Genomic DNA, 22,785 nt, shown 5'->3' with positions numbered 1-22,785 from the left:
ATACGTAGACAAGACAATGAAGAACGAGACAGCAGATTTATGGCACATGAGATTGGGTCACGTTAGCTATCATAAGCTAAATGTGATGATGAAGAAGTCAATGCTTAAGGGGCTACCTCAACTTGACATGAGAACATACATGGTTTGTGCAGGATGCCAATATGGTAAAGCACATCAACTACCATACGAAGAGTCGAAGTTTAAAGCAAAAGAGTCGTTGGAGTTGGTTCATTCTAATGTGTTCGGGCCTGTCAAGCAACCATCGATAAGTGGGATGCGATACATGGTGACATTTATAGATGACTTCTCTAGGTATGTGTGGGTTTTCTTTATGAAAGAAAAATCTGAAACATTTTAAAAATTTAAAGAGTTTAAGGAGACAGTTGAAGGAGAAGTGGGAAAAAAGATATGTTGCATACACACGGATAATGGAGGAGAATATATCTCGAATGAGTTTTCCCAGTATCTAAGAGATTTTAGAATACATCACCAGTTCACATATGCTAACACGCCACAACAAAATGGTGTAGCAAAAAGAAAAAATCGACATCTGGCAAAGATATGTCGAAGTATACTTCATGCCAAGAATGTACCAGGAAGGTTTTGGGCCGAAGCTATGAGAACTGCAGCTCATGTGATCAACATGCTTCCTCAACCAAGGTTAGAATTTGTGTCACCCTTTGAGAAACTGTGGGATATGAAACCTACAGTTAGTTACTGTCAAGTATTTGGTTGTGTGTGCTACGTATTTGTTCCAAGTCACCTAGTAGCAAGTTTGACAAGAAAGCAGTTCGATGTATCTTTGTGGGATACGACAACCAAAGAAAAGGGTGGAAATGTTGTGATCCTACGAATGGAAGATGTTACACATCACGAGATGTGGTGTTTGATGAAGCATCTTCTTGGTGGTCCTCAGAAAAGGAGGCGTTGCTTGATTTGAGAGAGATAGAAGATAAGTTGTAGCAAAAGATGGGGGAGCAAATTGTTCGAATCCAGTCGAGACCATATGAGTCTGAAGATTCACTTGATGGTGATGGTGTTGAGCAAGCAGTGCCTCAAAATCCTTGGCAAGCTAACATATATCAACAACCAGAAGAAGATAGACCTAGTGAAGTGGAAGTATCAACTCCACAATCACAACTAAGAAGGTCAACAAGAATCCGAAAGCAAAATCCTAAATACGCCAATGCAACCATAGAAGAAAAAGCAGCTGAACCTGAGTGGCTCAAAGTTAGGAGAAGAGGTCATTGCAGCGGAGCTAAATCAAGCTTGGAATCTAATGCCAAAGCAAAGAGATGTGAAACCCATATCATGCAAATGGGTGTGCAAGAAAAAGCTTCGTCGTCAACTTGGCATGGAGGAAAGAATGAGCTGGTGTTAAGGGGGAATGTTGAAGATCAACACCAGCCCAATTGGTGTTTGGATTTTAGAAGATTCTAGCAAGTAATATTAAGGTGGCCGGTGCATGCTTGAACATGCTAGACAATTCTAGCAATCTTTGTCATCAAAAGTAGTTGGAAAATTCCAGCAATCTAAGTCGGTTATCCACCTAAATATCTAAGGTAAAGAATATACTAGAAGGTAGTGTGTGGATATTGCAAAGCCTATGTCGGTGGCATGCATAATAAGTAGCTAGAATGATCTAGCAATGTCCAATGTCGGCAAACATGCCTATAAATAGGTGTGTGATGTTGTGAAAGCAATCAACCGAAGTAAGAAATCAAGAAGTAGTAGGCAACCAAGTGAGAGTGAGAGGTAAGAGTAGTCTTGTAAGTGTGTGAGTGATCTAGAGTTTGTCTCTAGAAAGTGAGTGAGTGTCATAGCTTCTAAAAGTTGTGTCCTTGTGAGTGTTGTAATATTTTGTGTGTGTAAAGTAATTTGTTTACTTGTTTTGTCTCTCCAACACTTGTGTTAGAGTTGTGTACTCTAAATTTTTCCCCAACATTGCTCATGGTTAAAAAAATTCTGAGGATCAACCGCAGTTTTTACACGTACGAGTCTATCAAAATTGCCTCTGAAGTACTTTCTCCCAAAAACCTCAGCAGTCTGAAAGCTAGTTTTGTTAAGTAGATTGGCGCCAATGTCTAGATCCCTGTAATTTTGGAAGGCCTCTCTTGGGCTCTTAGAGACAAATGGAGCCATTCCTTCATATAATTTTCTTGACAAGTCAATGTACTTGTTGGCGATCTCGAACCCTTCTTCCGACCAATGAATCCAGTAGTGAATTAAAAAAAGGTTTCCAGCCCTGTGAGGGAACGGAGTGTCTGACTCGGAAAACTGACTCATTCTTCCACCGTAAGGGTTCCATTGCAGCATCACTTTCTCTACTTTAAGCATCATCTGCCACAAGGATTCTAATCCTTGTTTTGGAATTGACTCTTTTACATAGTCAGACTTAACCTTGAAGAAAAATACTGATCCGTTTGGCCGTTCAAGTAGAACATTTATGGGAGTTCCAACAGGGTAGTTACCCCAGAATACAGTCGATTCAATCCAACTGATTTGAAAACAATCTTTTTGCTATAAACCCAGTTCTGGGAAACTTTCATTCATCAATGGAAGAAGCTTGTCACTTTGACCCAAGAAAAGACCAATGAATGATACTTTCACGGTCTTTTTGCCTTTATTTGAAATCACTATCTGTTGTGCTCTGATGAAGACGTTGTCAGGTAGCTTCGGTGCTACATATTGCCACTTATAAGCAACATCTGTAGCACCTTGCTCTAAAGTCCTCTCAACATTGAACAGTCACTTTAGCTGGAACTGGAGCCAACTTGAGTTTCCATGACAAAATGACTCCAAAGCTTGCTCCACCTCCTCCTCTAATGGCCCAAAAAAGATCATCTCCCATTGACTTTCTATCAAGAATTGTTCCGTTCACATTAACTAGTTTTGCATCTTCAATATTATCCACGGTAAGCCCATATTTTCTCATCGTAGTTCCATACCCGCCACCACTGAAGTGGCCACCGGCACCAACAGTTAGACAAGCTCCAGCTGTGAACCCATGAACCTCACTTTTATTGGCGATTTCATAACAAAGTTCACCAAGAGTAGCCCCAGATTGCACCCAAGCGCTCTCATCCGCAAGATTAACATCAATAGCTCGAAGATTGAACATGTCAAGAATGACAAAGGGAACAGCATATGCGTATGATAGACCCTCATAATCATGGCCACCACTACGGAGTCTAATCTGAAGCCCGTGTTGTTTCACACAAGTTCAACAAATCCACACAAATGTTCTTCCTAAGATCAAGCCTCGACGGCCCTTTTAGATCAACAACATCACCAAATCCACATAACTGTTCATCCTAAGATCAAGCCCCAACGGCCCTTTGGATCAACAACATCAACAAATCCACACAATTGTTCATCCTAAGATCAAGCCCCGACGGCCTTTGGATCAACAATCATCCATCTCCAAGATTAAGCCTCTTGATCCAAAAAGGCCGTCGGGGCTTGATCTTAGGATGAACAGTTGTGGGGATTTGTTGAACACTTTCTTCAAGGGCCGTCGAGGCTTGATCTTGAATTGGTGGAAGTTCTTCAAGGGCCGTTGGGGCTTGATCTTGAAGGAGAAATTTGACGAAGAACGAAGAGGGCTTTCTTGATTCTTCGGGATTTGCTTGAGAGCTTTAGAGTTTCAAAGCTTCAAGGATTTTGGATGTGTGGGGAGTATTCTCTTCCATTTTGGGAGTAGAGAAATGTATTTGTGAATTGGTTCATTCTTCCCATGATGGGCGATGCTCAACTCTATGTCATGGGTGCGGGTGGCCAATTCCTCGAAGGTCCGTGGTTTAATGCCTTGAAGGATGTATTGCAAACCCCATTGCATGCCTTGGATGCACATCTCGATTGAAGAGGTTTCCGATAGCCTGTTTTTACAGTCGAGGCTTAGAGTGCGCCATTTGTTGATGTAGTCAATGACTGGCTCGTCCTTCCACTGCTTTGTGCTCGTTAGCTCTAGCATGCTCACAGTGCGGCGGGTGCTGTAGAAGCGGTTGAGGAATTCCCTTTCCAACTGTTCCCAGCTGTTGATGGACTCAGGCTCTAGGTCCGTGTACCACTCAAAGGCGTTTCCTTTCAGCGAGCGCACAAACTGCTTGGCGAGGTAGTCTCCCTCCGTCCCCGCGTTGTTGCAAGTTTCGACAAAATGTGCAACGTGCTGCTTTGGGTTTCCTTTTCCATCAAACTGCATGAACTTTGGTGGTTGATATCCCCTCGGCAACATTAGGGCATCAATCTTCTTTGAATAAGGCTTTGAGTACAACCCGGAGGTATTTGAGCTCCCTTCGTACTGTGCCTTGACGGTGCTGGCAATCATCTCTTGCAACTGCTGGATAGAAAGAGATCATATGAGTGCCGCTTCTTGGTCTGGCTCCAGCTTCACATCGATTCTCTCCACCGTAGGCTCATCTTCTGGGTTAGGGTTCTCGTCGTCCTGTGGCTCCAATCGACTGACGAGTGCAGCGATTTGCAAGTCTTTTTCTTCTACAGTTCGGGTTAGCCTTGCGATTGCTTCATTCATTTGAGCCAGTTGTTCTTCGATGGAGGTAACGCCGATGGTCATGACTTGTGCAACCAATAGACGTGACTTTCCTTTAGACATCCAAGATGCTGACGAAGAACGTCATTGGTTGTTTTGGGATGTCATCTTGTGTGCCTCAGTAGCATGCTTCGGTGCCCCCAGCGAGGTCAGGTTGATGACAGACTCACACCTTTGATGCTCCATTTGCTCTTTTAGCGGCACCAACTTTGAAGTGGCATGTTGAGGAATGGTTGTGGCGCCAATGGATTGTCCATTTGCGGCAGAAGTGCTTAGGATCCTTCCCTCAGTGATTGCGAGAACGGCTTGTCCCTTGCTTGATGCCATTGACTTTGAGGTGTGTTTGGATTCCTTGAACGGAGAAAGAGATGAGAGGTAGAGATTGTTCCACTGGGCGTGCCAATTTGTGAACACGAAAATTTCTTGAAACGAAAGCGACAAGAACAACGTGCACAAAATAATATTTTGGTGTTAATGGATTTGTCATTGCCCAAAATGAGAAGAAAACCTTGTTTTGATCTTCAATGGATTGAAATGTGCTTGCCTTGTCATTGCCCAAAATGAGAAGAAAAACTTGTGTAATCCTCCAAGGGTATTTCTTTTTATTTTGTTGAGTCACACACCATGTGTACAATTTGTATGACACGTGGCATATGCCATGTATGCTTTGACACGTCAAAATTTTAATACGTTGGTGAACATTTATTTCACCGCAATTTCGATGTCTACAGGTAGTAAACACGAAAGGACAGAGTGGATGGAGACTACTAATGCAATAGAACTGGGTACTTCATCGTTTGGTTAGTAGCAACTTTCTCTACTATAAATTTTTACTTTCTTCTTGGCCACTTCTGTTGTATTTATATTACAATTATATCAGAGCATTAGACTTCTTCTATGGTACATGCATCCAACACATTTGGATTTTATGGTAAAAATTAAGGCTTAAGGATTTAAACATTTATTGTTTGGTACATTGAACAGAAGACGTTTGCATTTACTCACATCTGATTCAACTAAGCAAAAATTTATATATGACAAAAAATCGTTTAGATACAACAAAATGACCCATATGATTAATATGGCATTATGTTGCGCGAAAAAAAAAAGGATTAATATTGCATTATTATGTAGCGAAAAAGTTAATCAAGCTAATTAAAATGGATAGATATATTTCCGAATGAAACATAATCCATGTCTTCATGTTAGTGGCATATTAATCCCCTTTTTCCGCATTTTACACCCACCCATAAGCTATTTGATTTACATCATCGATAAAAAAAAAATTATTTTCGTTGACCAATATTTTGATATCAGGATAATACACGTGATTTATTATCTTCATATTTTTACATATATTTTCATAAATTTCATTATCTTATTTGATAAATTTTCAAAAGCCTCCATTTATAAGTGAGAGATAATAAGTTTAAATTTCGTGAATTCGATAAATCTCGCACATAACGAATTCGATACCAATTTATGTTTTTAAGGTCAAGAGAAGAGAAAGTGTGAGAAAAACATAATCAAAATATAATGCGCCTTATACTCCTAAACCGGGAAACAAAAAACTTAATCAAAACCTAATTGAGACTCTTGACCTATGTTTTGATCGTTGGTGTGTTATGAACTACAATTTAGTGATTAGCTTAATCACTATTAGGGACTTCATTCTTGTTTATTAGTGAAGTTTGTTATACGGCCAGCTGGCATGAATCAGTATTATTGTACAAGAGCACTAGCTCTGTGAATGAAAAGGTTAGAACGAATTTTACAAACAGAAATACAAACCAAAAAATATATTGGAGCCCTGCTCCCTTCTACTTCATCTTCTCCATTGCCATTTTATTGCAGATTGTAGGTTGAATAGGGTCCTGAGATTGTGATCCCATCATGGTGGTATCACTGCTATGTATGGTCGTCGCTGGTGTTCTACCTCCGGCGTCCCATCGCTGCTCATCTCTACATCCTAATTCCAGTCACCTCCAACACTTCAGATAAATTTCCAGGTTCTTTGGCTTTAGGGTTTAGAACTAATCCTTAATGGGGGTTTGATTTACGCTTAAGTACGGCATTTATATAAACTAATTTATACATATGCATATATTACAGTGATTTTTTAACTGAGTGTTGTGCATCATTAGACAACAAACAAATCAACATATATCGAAACAATTAGGAATAATTATTGAGAGAGCTTAATTGTTCTGACTAATTTTTTCAAGACTTTCAAAAGAAACTGAGAATAACACATTCAAAGTAATATCGAAAGAAGGAAATTGGGGCATACAATTAGTTCCATGTCCTTTATCAGTCTTGTATCTCCCTCTCTAAAGAGGTGGGATGCTTTGCTCATGCTTGAAGAAATTTTGGGGATCAACCGCAGTTTTTACACTTACCAATCTTTCAAAATTTCCCTTGAAATACTTGCTTCCGTAAACTTTAGCAGTTTCAAAATTTGTCTGATTATCCAGATTGGCGCCAATATCAATATCCCTGTAATTTTGGAAGGTCTCCCTTGGGCTCTTGGAAACAAAAGGAGTAGTTCCTTCATACAACTTTCTTGATAAGCCCACGTACTTCTTGGTAGTCTCAGCTCCTTCTTCCCCCCAAAACGTCCAGTACTGAATCAAAAATAGGTTTCCAGCTCTGTGAGGGAATGGTGTTTCCGACTCAGAAATCTCACTCATTCTTCCACCGTAAGGGTTCCATTGCATCCACACTTTCTCTATCTTAAGTATAATCTTCCATATGGATTCTATTCCTTGTTTTGGAATTGGTTCTTTCACATAGTCAGACTTGACTTTGAAGAACACTGCTGGCCCATTTGGCCTGTCAAGTAAAACGTCTATGGGGGTTCCAACTGGGAAGTCAGCCCAGAATATAGTCGATTCAAGCCAACTCATTTCAAAACAATCATTCTTTTGTAAACCCAATTCTGGGAAACTTGCATTCAGCAATTGAAGAAGATTGGCAGTTTGTCCCAAAAAGTGACCAATAAAAGACACTTCCACAGTCTTCGTTCCATTAGTAGTATTCTTCACTTGCGGCATTGCTCTGATGAAGATGTCTTTGGGCAACTTGGGAGCTATGTATTGCCACTTGTAAATAACATCCGTAGCACCTTGCTCTAAAGTCCTTTGAATATTGAACACTGTCACTTTGGCTGGAACTGGAACCAACTTGATCTTCCACGACAGAATGACTCCAAAGCTCGCTCCACCTCCTCCTCTAATGGCCCAAAAAAGATCTTCTCCCATGGACTTTCTATCAAGAATTGTCCCGTTCACATTAACTAGTTTCGCATCTTCAATATTATCCACTGTAAGCCCATATTTTCTCATCAAGTACCCGTACCCGCCACCACTAAAGTGGCCACCGGTACCAAGACTTAGGCAAGCTCCCGCAGGAAACCCATGAACCTTACTTTTATTGGCAATTTCATAGTACAGTTCACCAATAGTTGCCCCAGCCTGAACCCAAGCGCTCTTATCTGCGACTTTAATATCAATGGCTCGAAGATTGAGTAGGTCAAGAATGACAAAGGGAACATCCGATACATATGATAGGCCCTCATAGTCATGCCCACCACTTCTGATTCTAATCTGCAACCCATGTTGATTTGCACAAATAACAGTTGCTTGCACGTGTGATTCGTGCTTGGCAGTTACAATAGCCAAAGGCTTTGGTGTTGTGGGGGTAGAAAATCTTCTGTTTCTAATGTAGTGCTGCAAAACAGATTGAAATGAGGTGTTGTCTCGGGTGTAAATGGCTTCAAAGATTTGATAGGTGGGCTGAGATTGCTTTGGAAGGCATCGGAGGAAGTCAGAGAGAATTAGATCTGCAGTTGCCCGCGGTAGTATAAGGGAAAAGACTGAGAGGATGGAGATTAGTACTGCAATACGGCTTTGTATAGTCTTCATTGTATGGTGGCAATTGTACTTCATGTTTTCTTTTATTGACTTTGTGGTATTTATGTTGAAACCATGGAAGGACGAGGAGTAGTGTAAAGCTGGGTAAATTCATTTTTTTTATGGTACATATCTCCAACACATTTAATTTACGGTCAAAATCAACGCACTAATTAAAGGATCCCTAATTAAACAATCGTTATTGCACCCAAGGTTTCGAGTAAAATCTGGTGTTTATATCAAGTATTTACTTCCCTTCCAAATACATGAATGTGAATTTGACATTCTTCGTGTCAAAACGTTATGTATTCAATTGAGAATTTAAAAAAATTTAATGGATTTTTATGAAGTTTAATTGATTTGTAGAGATTTTATATAAAATTTTGATTCAATTCCCTCGAAATCTCATGAGAAGATGTGAGATTTGCGGATGCTTAAAATACACTACGAAATCTCTCCAATTCCTTCTAATTCTTTAACTTTCACAAATTTTTTAAAATCAATTTCTAATTGAATACACCTGAAATGTTATAAACTTCTTTAAAATCCTAATTGAATACACTCAGATTTCTAAGGATTTTAATAAACTATCTTAAAATTCTAATTGAATACATCTTAAATTTCAGATAATCACTTAAAATCTTAATTGAATACCCCTAGATTCATTAAAAGAAATAAAATATCTCAAAATCTCAATTGCATTTCAGCAAAATTTTCCCTCTCCCTGATTACTCTCCTCCCTCAACTACATGGAATTAAAAATCCTCTTAATTCTAAAACTGGTACAAATCGAGGACAAGTGTTCCATGTGAAGCCTTGTATATTTGTTGCCAGAAAAAGCAATAAATTTTTTCTAACGATCTCTCTCCTTCTCGGTGATGTACTTGCTATAGTAGAAACACTCTTGTCCATCGCATAAGTCACCGTAGGCAGAATTCCGTGGTTTGTTAGTTTGTCTTCAGCAATTCCATATCAAATTTTTTAGATCTCATTGAGTTTTGTTTTGTTTTCATGATTGTTTTTTTTTTTTTTTTTTTTTTTTTTTTAACAATGATTTCCAAATTTGCTACCAACTACTTGTATTTGTTTTTGCAGTTCTACAATAGCATGACTACGTTCCTCTTTCCCCGATAATTAACTCCGCGTGGTGATGAATTTCTACTGGATTTAATGGTGAGACAGTACGAGAAAAATGAGCCAAGAACACAATTTATTTGTGCCCTCATCATTTTTATTTGTTAAATTTCATTGAACACAAAACTATCTCAAATGTGGCATTTGAACAAAAAAGCACATTAGTATGTGTCGTAAAAGAAAAATAGAAAAACGTTATTCCGCCTTCTAAATTTTGAGCACAGAACTTTATGTCCAACTTGCATGTGTCCTTTCGGAATGGAATTTGACACAGCAGTTGGCAATATGTGGATGTTAATTTCTTCCTCCTTGATCTTGGACAATTTTGCACCTACAAAACAATTAACACCTTACGTTAAGGCCAAGAGCGCCTCACGCGCCCACGATGAATGGGGGGCTTTGGCCGAAGAACCTCCGATGCCAAAGTTAGAATTTAGAGAGAAATAGTGTTTAGAGAATTTTGGGATTTTTGCCAAAGTATTGGAATTGCTTTTTGGTGGAAATGGGAGCCTATATATAGGGATAGGAGGTGGCCGGCCTAGCTAGGGTTTTTGGGTTAAATTTAGGTTTAATTAGGGTAATTAAAAAGGGAAAATATGGAGGATGGCCGGCCATGTGGTGTTTTATGGGTCAAAGGGATCACTTAATTGACAATTTAAGAGATTAAATAGGCAATTAACCCCTTAATTGGCCATTTATCATGATTTTTAGAAGGAAGGTTTTAGAAGTTATGGAAAGAATAAAATAAATAGCTAATTGATTAGCTAAAAGAGGGAAAAAGAGGTAAGAAATATATGGAATTAAATAGGTTTAAGTTGATACCTATTTTAGGCACTTTTGACTTGGTTTAGGGATGATTGCCTGATGCTCGCGCGTAGGAATCCCAGTATGCCTCAAGGGTATTTTGTCCTCTTTTACCCAAGAATCCACGTGTCGCCTTGTGATTATTTTTGGCTCCACAATTGCCCCCACACCTGTTGGGTTGCTCGCAAGAAAGGGCAGCAGGTGTAGAGATCTTCTTGCTTTAGGAAACTTAAGACTGCTTCCTATTTTGATGTTGATTCTCTCTTTAATAGGAAATTAGATCCTTCTAGGAAAGGTAAATAAATTTCTCTCAAAGCCTATTTAAGTCCACCTTAAGTGGGTTATTAAATCAACTTTGGAGAGAGAGATTTATTCTACCCTACAAGAGAGAGATAGCTTAGAGGATATTAGTTCCCCCTCCTCTAACAATCTTCTACATCTTGCCCGTGCAAATAACCATCTTTCATTGCTTTCTTCATCTTCTTTGTGCCACACCGAGGTAAGAAAAAATTAATTTTCCTTGTCTTGTTCTTGGATGGTGCTACCGCGGGGCAGCCGTCGGGGTGGTGCAGCTTGTCGGCTGGCATGGGCCAGGAGTCAGCTCGGCATGGGCCGATGAGGTATTGTGGCAGGGACCACTCCTTTAAGTTGCTCGACTTGGCTAGAACCAAGGGCAGCTTGTATGGTTAGGGCCACAGATTGTGGTGTTGTGGCGCAGTGCTAGGCGAGTCACATGGCTCATGTCCTTTTAGGCTTTTGGACATGACGCGAGCTAGGCAGGTGATTGAGAGAAATGAAGAGGTTGCGGGCCTTATGAGCTGCTGGAATGTTGGGTTGAACTCCCATGCTGGGTACCACGAATGGCGTTGGCTACTTTAACTCTCTTCGTCAGGAGAAACGTAGGCTGCTCCCAAAAGAAGAGGTAAATAGGATCAAGGCGGATGCATTGGCTCGTCCAATCACTGTTGTGGATCCTACTGCAAGTGAAGGTAGAAAAAGGATCTTCCCTGCCTACTCAAGAGATGCCGGCTGAGAAAAAATGAAAGACTTCTTTCGCTGCTCGTGCGGGCTCGCCGACTGCCTCTAGGCTTGTGATTGACTTCACTTTTTCCAAGGGGACGAAAAATGAGGCTACTAGATCTGAGCATGTGGCGTCTTCCATGTCAAGAATGGCTAGTATGATTGCTAATATGATTGTTCGGCATAAAGGTCCTGTCGTGCCCTTAGTGCCGAATTTTGTACCAAAACGTCTGTTGGGAGCTAAGTCTGGTTCACCTTTGGAGAGGCTTGCTATTATGAAAAGCGATAAGGTGGACTCTGCTGCTGAAGTGGTGTCAAGGCCCATTCCTTATGCTGCTAAGATTGATTCGCCTGCTGGGAATGAGGAGACTGCTCGCGTAGGCAGCTGTGAGAAATCCACTAAGCCTGCTTCTGGGGAGGCTGCTGAGATCTATGTGCTTTTGAAACCAGATCTCTTGAAAACATGGACGTTTGTGCCAAGTTTGTTGATTGCGTCATAAGGGTTGTTTGCCCAAGCTTGTTTACGAAGCATACGACCCAATATAGAAGGATTGCTCTGCTTGCTATGATGCAGATATAGCAAGGCTGCTTAGGAGATGGCAAATACTATGGAAGATTCTGAGTTCGTTACTTTGAAGGGGTCTAATATTTTTGCCTCCACTTCTTTGCAGCTTGAGACCGCTCGCCAAGATATCGTTGACTTGAAGACTAGGCTTGGCGTGATCCAAGTTAAGCATGAAATTACAGAAAAGGAGATTGAATGTTATAATACCTCATATTCAAGATCTTGAGTTTGCAGTTTCTAACTTCGTTTCGCTGCTTATGAAAAGGATGAAAAGTTGATTGCTACTTATGCTAAGAAGGGAGTGGATGAGCTGCAGCGCGTCCGTGTTAGTCTGCTTGAGAAGAAATGAGCAGCTGAAGGGTGAGAAGCATGGGCTTGAGGTTTCAAGACCTTCTCTATTTCTCCGGAAGACTTGCTTGCTTTTACTTTTGAGGCTTCCATTGGTGAAGTAGTTGGAAAAGTTAGTGCCCAGGCTGGGGCAGCCAGGGGTGAAGCGTCGGATGATACCGCTACTAAGAGCGTTACGGTTGCTGAAGGTGTGGCGACCGAGTAGTCGTGGGATGTCCAAGCTGCTGTAGTGTAGTATTCTAGGTAGCCTTTAGGATTTTCTTTGTTTTTCCTTGTAGCTCTTGTTTTGCTTGAACTCCTTCGGCTTTTGCTAGTTGTTTATAAACATGTTTTCCTTCGGTTTTCTTCATTTTCGCTTCTTTTATTCATGCCCTAACCTTTAGACTTGATAGACCAGTGGCATGCATGCTACTTTTTTATAAGTAGACAAGCTCACATAACCTATGCAACCGTAGGTGTTGGTGTAGAACTTTGCAAAGTTCTTAGCCATAGGGTTGGCAGCCGGATGCCTTACTTACAGAAGCAGACAAGTCCGCGTAACCACTAGGCTGTTAACCATGACTTTCTTCAATTTCATAGGTTGCGTAGCAAGTATCACAACATTTTAGGACTTGGTGTAAGTTGTTCCGCACTTGGCAGAAGTTAAGCTTATCGACTACGTAGCATGTCGGCAGTGGATAAAACTTCGTATATACGCGCTAGCTTGTTTAACCTTTCACAAGAATGTGCAGTTGTATAAGTCTAGCGCCACTTTACTGCTGAAAAGGCAAGCCGTAGGCAGTCTTCCGGAATCCGTAGGCTACGTTAGTGTACTCGGTAGCAGCTTTAGGGTTCCAGGGCAGTCGTTTATAGGGCGTACTGCGTAATGCGCCTCATCCGTCGCTAGGGCCCGGTTCCCTGCGGATTAGGCCAAAAGACCCAAAATCCTTCAGTTAGTTAAGCCTTGAAAAAGACCATTGTGGCTAATTCTAGGAATCCGGGCGCAAGCCATCGTGCATCTAGTTATACTAGGGCAGCCAGGCTCATCCACATCTGGATATTCGGAGTGTAAAGTTTATCCTCTCGTCTTGGAAAGCTAACCCATATAGGTGTCGAGGAATTGGTTTACCCTCTCGCACTGGAGAACAATTAGTTTACCCTCTCGCACTAAAGAGCATGGTTGGTCCCTCGGAGGCGCAATTCCTGCTATGGGTCCCTATGAATGGCGCAGTCTTCTTTTGAAGTGCCGGAGTGGTCAGTTGTTGTAAGCATGCAGCCGAGCCAAGTTGTGATTAATTCTGAATTCCTCATTGAAAAACGAGTGAAACGAACGAGAACTTAGCTATAAGGTAGGAACTGCATAACAACTGGATAGTCCTCGACTTGTGAGGTGGTGCCCATCAAGCTTCTTGAGTCTTCGGGCTTTGATGTAATGGGAGGTCACACATGGTACTTCTTCAGATTGTATGTGCTCCACTACTTTTCGATCTTTTTATCATTTCATGGTGGCGAAGGTGTTATTACTCTTGCCGCCAATTCTTCTGATCTTGTACGGACTTTCCCATATAAGATTCATCTTTTTAGAGCCTTCTTTGTGGGCAATGATGAAGGCTTTTCTTATGACTAGATCTTTGGGCTGGAACTGCCTGATCTTGGTCCTTTTGTTGTAGCTGGAAAGGAACTACTACTGGTAAGCTGCGATGCGGGTGATAGTCTGCTTGTACTTCTCCTCTGCCAGATTTAAGCTTGTGGCCATCTTTTTTCGGTTACTCGTATTTTGGTGGTGCGATATTCCCATAGACATCCAGGGAGTTCGTCTGGCTATTTTCTTTTCTTACTGGTGGGCGATTTCTTGTGGCAGTCGAAGATCATCTTGGTGGATACTTTGGCCTGCTTATTGCCTTGAGAATATCTTGGCGTAGACATGTGCTGCTTGATGCCATACTTTTGGAAAAACTTTGCCAAATCTTTGCCCACGAATTGTGGGCCGTTGTTGGTGATGATGGATTAAGGGATGCCAAATTGGTAAATGATGTTCTTCCATATGAAGCGCTCTATGTCTGTATGAATCGTGGTCGTCATGGGCTCTGCTTCTACCTATTTGGTGAAGTAGTCGGTTGCCACGATCATCATGCCTTTGCCCTTAGTAGTCTGGCTGGTGATTAGCTAGGAATCAGAATGAATTAAAAGCTTTTTCACCGCCAAGTCTTTTGTCATTCGAAGGCTTGCTAGTGGGGATTCGTACTCTACTTCGTTGTTAGATGCATTGAAACCTAGAATGATCGCCTGCTCGGGCATCAAACCACCTAGGGTGATAAGGACCACGTCTGCTCTGAACCTTTGTAGTTGGATGCACTGTTGACATGCAAATGCCAGAAGTCTTCATCAGGTAGAGCAAGCGCGGCTAAAATGTGCTCAACTACCTTCGGGGCGTCATTGGGCCACTCTGTTACGTTGTCAAGGCTAGGCGTGAAGGCGCGGTAGGGAGCTATGGAACTAGGGCCATGATACATGTGGCAGGAGATGCTCAACTGCCGGTATTGGGCCACTCTAAAGCTGAATAATGGAGCAAGGGTCGGCTAGGGATGTGTGACACGCAACAGGAGGTAGTGTTTAACTGCTGGTACATGTTGCTCTTATGTAGAATCTTCTGGGGCGACAAGGATAAAACTTGCTTATGAGTGTTCCTTCCAGTGTTCATCTGCCCTTGGTGTGTCTTTTGAGCAGAGTTGTTGCGTTCGTCCGAAAATTTTGCATCCGCCAAGGTCTACGCCTTTATTGTCGTGCGTCTGGATTCGACGGAATAGTGTGTCATAATGATGACTGCGTGCGAGAAGAGTTTTCAGGTTACAACAAATATTGCCAAAGTTAACTTTTGAATTTCTAATAGCATCGATGAGAGCTTTTAAATTGTAGAATACAGGTAAGCGAGCCCCCAGCTCTTCTCGTATGATGATATAGCTTATTGCTGCTCTAGATATCGTCAAACACGTGAATAAGTCCTGTGCTGCTTCCGGTTTGGATAGTAGGGATGTGACATCAGGTACTTCTTCAAGTTTTTGAATGTGCATTGGCGATCCTAGTCCCAAAGTGCATGCTACTTTGCCAGAGCGAAAGAGTTTGCCATAGTTAAATCTTCTTTCATTATCAGTTTTTCGAACAATGGGTAGTCTGCTGGAAGTTCTTTTTGGAAAGCTGCTCTAGTTATCGAGTCGTTACATCCGACTATTTTTGCCTTCTTTGCTTTGAACCTCCTCACATAATCGCGAAGCGACTCTTTTGGGTTTTTCTTAACGTCGAACAAATGGTCGGACTTCTTTTTGATCGAGCGATAGGATGAATATTCTTTGGTGAAAACCAAAGAAAGTTCGTCAAAATTCCGGATAGATTGTGGTGACAGGGTGTAGAACTAATCTTGCGCCTCGCCTTGTAAAGTGGTGGCGAATATCTTGCACATGAGATCATCGTTGTTTCGATAAAGGATCATTGCGTTTTGGTAGTGCTTTAAGTGTCTTTTCGGATCTTCATCCCTTTTGAAATATGTGAAATGTGGCATGCTGAACTCACGTGAAGGCTCTGCCTGCTCAATCTCGTCCGTGAAGGGTGACCTATTTATGTTGGTCATGTTCCGTCGTGGTGCCTCGTCGATGACCTTGTTGCGTTGGAAATCATGCAATCGTTTAGTCAAGAGTCTTTCTACTTCTTCCTGAATTTGCCTTTATTGGGGTAGCGGAGCTCTCGGCTGCCCCTAGCCATAACTTGCTGGTTTAGGTTGCTCTTCCATGTGTTTGGCTCATCTATGCCGCGAATGCAGTGCATGTGATGCGTTCCTAGCAGGCGAGCGAGTTCTTCGCAGGCTGCTGGTTGAACTTGAGCTGGATTGAGTGACTGTTTCTCTCCGTCCGTCGTGCTGCCTACTCTGATGTGAGGTGGATGATGCTCCTTGCAAGCTTAGCCGCGAATGAACACTTTGCCCGAAAGGTTGCTCATGTTGAATATTGGAGTGTAACCTCAACCGTGAATGTATGCTCATCCATGGGCCTAGTCTAGAGTGCACGCTCATCCATGCGCTAAGATGGGAGTATACGCTATCTCGGGGGCCCAATAAAAAATGTACACTGCCCGAACGTTCGACTCGTGGCTGGTCGAGTGGCTGCTTGCCGGGACGCTGCTGGAAAGGTTCGTCTGCCCTTGTCCTACTTTGGGATACCTCGTCCGGGGCACGTTGGATCCCGATGCGTTGCAAAAGTTGATTCACCAAGGTTGTCTGTTGTGCAAGGGCACTCGTCAACTCTATGACTTGTCGAGATAAGTGTTGTTCGCCATTTGGATTTGAAGAACTTAGAAGGAATGCACCTCCTTGAGCAGTGGAAGGGTGGTAGGACTCCGTGGGTGAGATTTGAGTTGGAAAATGTCAAATCCGTGAAACAATGTGGTGAGAATACCCCCGGCTCGATGGTAGGTCCGAATGGTTGAGATAGTCTTAGGCCGACTTGGGTTGCTTGGAAAGCCACGGGAGCAGGCTGGGCCATAAGAGTGGGCTGCTCGACGAGAGCAGGCTGGACCACGGGAGTGGGCTGCTCGTCGGGAGCAAGCTGGGCCACGGGAGCAAGCTGCTCGGCAGGGGCAGGTTGAACCACAGGAGTGAGCTGCTTGTCGGGAGCAGGCTGGGCCACGAGAGTAGGCTGCTTGGCGGTAGCAGGCTAGGTTGTAAGAGCAAGTTGGGCCATGAGAGCAGGCTGGGCCGCGAGAGTGGGCTGCTCGTCGAGAACAAGTTAGACCACAGTAGTGGGTTACCCGTCCGGAGTAGGCTGTTCAGCGCGTGATGCATGCGAATGCGAGGCTTGGACTCAGACGCGTGCAAGCTTGGATGGCACGGCTTGGGCCAAGGCCTTGGTGCCGTGAGCCTTGGATGGCACGGCTCGGGCCGTGGTGAAAACACCATGGACCTTGCCACGGGTGGCTACCGAGGTAGCCACTGTGGTGGTTCCCATGGTGAAAACTCGTGATGGTGGTGCTGCTCCACTTATTGTAGCATTTAGCCTCACGGATCTCCGCAATCCCATTTCTTGAACATTAAAATTTTCACTTGTGGAATTTTCTAAATTTCTAGCCATTATATTTTGCTTATACGTTTTATCAAAAAACCTTTGCAAGTAAACAATTCTAATAATAAGAACGTATGAAAAATATTCAAATGGACTAGAAAATAAAGAAAAAACCTTTTTTGTGCGAGAGTCTTCTGCGAGTATGGATTTCAACTCTCAATGAAAGCACCAATTTGTGGATGCAAATTTCTTCCTCCTTGATCTTGGACAATTTTGCACCTACAAAACAATTAACACATTACGTTAAGGCCAAGAGCCTCACGCGCCCACGATGAATGGGGGGGCTTTGGCCGAAGAACCTCCGATGCCAAAGTTAGAATTTAGAGAGAAAGAGTGTTTAGAGAATTTTGGGATTTTTGCCAAAGTGTTGGAATTGCTTTTTGGTGGAAATGGGAGCCTATATATAGGGATAGGAGGTGGCCGGCCTAGCTAGGGTTTTTGGGTTAAATTTAGGTTTAATTAGGGTAATTAAAAAGGGAAAATATGGTAGAAAAGGTAGAAAACATGGAGGATGGCCGGCCATGTGGTGTTTTATGGGTCAAAGGGATCACTTAATTGACAATTTAAGGGATTAAATAGGCAGTTAACCCCTTAATTGGCCATTTATCATGATTTTTAGAAGGAAGGTTTTAGAAGTTATGGAAAGAATAAAATAAATAGCTAATTGATTAGCTAAAAGAGGGAAAAAGAGGTAAGAAATATATGGAATGAAATAGGTTTAAGTTGATACATATTTTGGGCACTTTTGACTTGGTTTAGGGATGATTGCCTACTGCTAGCGGGTAGGAATCCCAGTATGCCTCAAGAGTATTTTTGTCCTCTTTTACCCAAGAATCCACGTGTCGCCTTGTGATTGTTTTTGGCTCCACACAATACACCAACGACAGACAAATTTAATTTTATTCATGTATTTGTGCAAAAACAGTATTTATATATTTTGTGGATTGTATTATAGGGTTGGCAATGGATTGTTTTTTTATTCGAGTCAACAACTAATCTCTAGTCTGAAGTTATAACTTGTATTGTATGTGCGACACTCTTTTTCTTATCATAAGGTTTTGTTTCACATGGTTTTCAATAAAACGTTTTTTTTACCGAGTCCTACTTCACCGTTTGACTACGCCTTTTGAAAATATGGTTTGGAACATATTTGTTGAAGGGGCGTTTGTAATTTGTATTCACTTTTGTATTACCCTCGTGAAGGGTCAGGCAGTGCTTCTTTTAAGATGACACTTATCTTCCTCATTTTCACATTTGAATTTTGGATGAGCCGTTTCGGTTATATAGTCCAACAAAACTTGAGACCACTGTGATTTCGCATCACAACCCCCACTCCACAGGAAAAACCCTCCCCTCAAACGCCTTATCAACTTTCAGTTTCAGTTGATTAGAAGGGGTGTGCCATTTCACGTTTAGCTGTACACAAGGGAGTTTTACTATGGCAATTTCCTTGCGATACTCTTCGGTATGCCAAAATTCAGGCACTCTTGGAATAAGTGTTAAAAGAGTATTCAGGCAAAAGCTCCTTGAGATTTTGTAGGAAAGAGATCCATCACCACTTCACATATATCAAAAGTCCGGTGAAGAAATTCATTTCAGTAACAAAAGTTTAGAGTGTTGAGAGTTGTCCCACATCGGTGAGGGACAAAATTTGCTATGTGCTTATATGGTATTGGGCTACTTCCCATATTACCAATTAATTTTATGGGGAAACCTCAATTTCATCATGGTATCAGAGCGGGTTGTCCTCGTGTGAAGTCAAACGGTCACAAGCTATCCACGCCACCCAGTTGTTGTCCACATGTAGACTTGAAAATCCGTCACACATGCGGGGACGTGTTGAGAGTTGTCCTATATCGATGAGAGACAAGGTTGGTTTTATGGTAGAACCTCAATTTCATCATAGAGTTTTCGGGTCTCTCCTGCCAAACGGTCACACGCTCTCCACGTCACCTAGTTGTTATCCTCGTGTATGCTTGAAAATCCGCCACACGTGCGGAAGCATGTTGAGAGTTGTCCCATATCGATGAGAGACAATGTTGATTTTATGGTAGAACCTCAATTTCATCGTAGAGTTTTCAAGTCTCTCCTTGCACTTGGAGATAGTGCACCATGCCTATCATCTCGTTTTTACACTTATCTATCATTCCATATCGTATTTTTATTCTTTCTATTCCCTCGTCTCCTCCACCTATTCTCTCCGCCCAAATTCTCCATCCTTACTTGACTCCCTTTCTGGGCCCCCACTCACAGATCCGATAGACCCAAACACCTTGGGTTTGGGATTCAATAGGCAAAGTCTGCGAGCTTGACTGGCGCGACTATGAAGAAGTTGTCTACGTCCGCATCGGGGGCGGTGGAGCCGACGGCTTCGGTGTCTCCCATTCTGGCGTCGTCACTGGCGTTGAATAAGATAAAGACGAGATCGGGTCCGCTGCCGCAGGAGAGCCTTTTTGGGTTTAGGGGTAACAAAGGGTCGGCGCTGGGCTCGAGCAATTTGTCGAGGCTGGGAGTCGGCGATCAAAGTTTAGGATCTGAAAGTGGGGGAAGAAGAATGAGGCTGCGAGTCAAGAGTATGATTGGGTTTGGGATGGGATGAGATGGTATGAGGATGAGGGAGTGAGGGGAGGGGAGGGTGTGATGGAGGAGGAGGGAGCGAGAATTGGGTTTGGTTTGGGATGAGATGTTTTTTGCGATCGGGGAAGAAAGGAGAGAAATGTTTTTTTTTAAGTACTTTTAATTAAAAAAATTACTAAATTATTAAAAATTAATTAATTATAATCATTAAATAAAAATTAATAATTAATTAATTTTTTATCCCAGTTGGCAAAGGAGTGGGCCCTACTTTTGCCATATCATCATATACCAGCAAAATTAACAGAAAATTTAATGGATGTCTAACATTGCAACGAATTCATAAATTGAGGTATGACATTACAATGTTTAAAACATGAGGTATGAGATTGTGATTCGACTCATAGTTGAGGTAGTTTTGTGTAATTTATCCAACAAAATATTATTAAAAATATGGATAGAAAACACTTTGAAAATAAACTTAAATCGTCAAAATCAATTCTCCAAATTAGTGTGTGCGTTCTCTCCTCTCTCTTTCGAAAACCTAATGGCTAAAAAGCCTTATTTATACTACAATACAATTAAAATCCTTAATAGAAAATGTCTTCTAAAAACTAGGAAACATAATAACTTCATAGAAACTAGGAAATATAATCCTAATCAAATATGGCAAATCTGTCCAGCCACATTTTGGACCCATATCTGCTCAAAAACAGGCCTAAAATAGCTCTATTTAAAGCTTAGAATATTTTGAACACTTCTCCAGAAGACCACGAACTCATCAAAGATCATCTTGGGCTCCAAAACTCACAATTAAGCCCAAAAACGTTATTTTTCAATGCCACACGCTGCACCTTTATTTCATCGCCATAAATAAAACGCTTTGTAGAAAAATATGAAACTTTGATACATGCAAGATGAGAGACACATGAACGTCCTCCAAATAAAATTACTCCAAAATTCATCCATTTGATCACTTTTTGCTCTAGAGGAAGTCAGAAATCCTATATTGAAAATACAATTTAAAGTATCAAAATTCTTCCAAAATAATAACCAAAATAAACTAAAATTAGGATGATATATACAATATAATATTAACTCATGACCGACGTAGGCTCCCCTTTCTACAGCATGATGGCGTTACGTTATGGCTCGCCAGAGGGCTCAAGGCTCGACAATTATTGCAAGGGCAGTCCAACGGGCTGCTGCCCTTGATCCAATTGCCTTTCCTCTTTTAGGACCGGTGGAGATGAATTTGTTGGGGTTGAGGGCAATTCAACCCAAATGTCCAAACATTTCAAGATCTGCTGAACTTGCTCTTAAGAGAAACCAATTTTTCTGCTGATGCCTTCGCTAATTTAAGTCATCAGAAATCCCCGAATTGTATTTAACTCGACTCTTTTCCTGCTTGTGCCCAACAAGCTCTTCAACTGGACCTATCCTTTATGGTGCGTTTGGTACGTGGGACGGGACGGGACGGAACGGGACGAGGCGTTCCGTCCCGCGTTTGGTGCGCCAAAAATAGGTGGAACGGGCTGTTCTACGGGACAGATTTTGGGTGTTTTTGCGTTCCACCTTCCCCCTGGAACGGGTTTGTTCCACGTCTGTGGAACACAATGTTTTACCATTTTAAGACAAATATACCCCATGTCTTTTTCAAAAATTACACCTTTGTTCCGTCCCGTCCCGTCCCGTCCCGTCCCGTCCCGTTCCGTTCCGTTCCGTCCCGTCCCGTCTGCGTACCAAACGCACCCTCTGATTGCCCTAGACGCTTTTCTATTTATGATTCTTTTGTTAAAAATAAAATAATGGAATCCCATATTCTATCGAACTATGAAACTCAGAACAAAAAATAATAATTTCAAGCCCCTGTTACAACACTCGGAAAAAGAAAAGAAAAGAAGGTAACAAAGTTTCAATAAATCTTGTACCAGCCTTATAATCTTGTTAACCATATACGATCCCAACTCTCAGATACATAGATTGAAAAAGTTAGAAGGTTGTTTTGGCCGGGACCATATGCTCTTACTTTTTTGGTGGGTCGACCGACAATATACTTACATATATGCTTGAGTCACATCATCACATCGAAAACGTGCATCATTTTTGGACCACGACTTAAATAGTGACACTTACATGCCCTCCCATGACATTAATTTGTGTTTGTGCAGAAGACTAAACATTTGTGGCCAAACTGGCTGCACCTCTCCGGTATTATTCGATAAAAAGTTAGATTCTCTTCCACCAAACAAGTAACAGATATGAATTCCGCGCCACACATGAAACTCCTGCGCTCAATAAATTGATTGATTTTTTAATTTACCATGGACAAACGAAATCACAGTTTGGTGCATTGGCTTCTTTATAATTTTTTTATTTTTTATTTATTTATTTATTTTTAAAAAACCTTGACGGTATGAGAGATATTTTATTGATAATGAAAAGAAAAAAGTTACACCTAGTCAAATGGAGAACATAAACTTTACCCCTCATAATACCAAGAAAAGAAGAAAAAGAACATGAATAAGAAGGGAGGACTTAGGGCTGGTTTGGTATTGCTGTGCTTTGAAAAAAAGCTGCTGTGAGAATAAGCGGCTGTGAAATAAAGCCAGTAGAGTGTTTGGTAAACTTTTTTGTGAAAGTGCTTTTGGAAAAAAAAGCAGGATGATAGTGTGTCTTTTCATTAAATGAGCACTGTAGCTCCGTGTGCTTTGAAAAAACTGGCTTTTTTTCAAAGCAGCAAATAGCAGCTTCAGCTTTTCCTTTGATTTTCAGCTTATTCTCACAGCAGCT

At 41.7% G+C, this 22,785-nt stretch overlaps 1 protein-coding gene and 1 pseudogene across 1 annotated transcript; both read right to left on the bottom strand.

The window, feature by feature from the left end:
- Nucleotides 1-1,728: 1,728 nt before the first annotated feature.
- Nucleotides 1,729-3,208, bottom strand: LOC126624435 (berberine bridge enzyme-like 4; annotated as a pseudogene).
- Nucleotides 3,209-6,852: 3,644 nt separating this feature from the next.
- Nucleotides 6,853-8,472, bottom strand: LOC126624415 (berberine bridge enzyme-like 4). Its single transcript, XM_050293475.1, has one exon. It carries the CDS (start codon nucleotides 8,470-8,472, stop codon nucleotides 6,880-6,882), a length of 1,593 nt encoding a protein of 530 aa, XP_050149432.1. The 3' UTR covers nucleotides 6,853-6,879.
- Nucleotides 8,473-22,785: the final 14,313 nt, after the last annotated feature.

This window comes from Malus sylvestris, chromosome 5 (genome assembly GCF_916048215.2).
Source record: "Malus sylvestris chromosome 5, drMalSylv7.2, whole genome shotgun sequence".
Taxonomy (NCBI): Eukaryota; Viridiplantae; Streptophyta; class Magnoliopsida; order Rosales; family Rosaceae; genus Malus; species Malus sylvestris.
The sequence above is the reverse complement of the archived record's forward strand: the minus strand, read 5'-3'. Positions and strand labels throughout refer to the sequence as shown.

Bases quoted from the DNA above. Each gene is read 5' to 3' on its own strand.
- LOC126624415 (XM_050293475.1), bottom strand. From the start codon at position 8,472: ATGAAGACTATACAAAGCCGTATTGCAGTACTAATCTCCATCCTCTCA.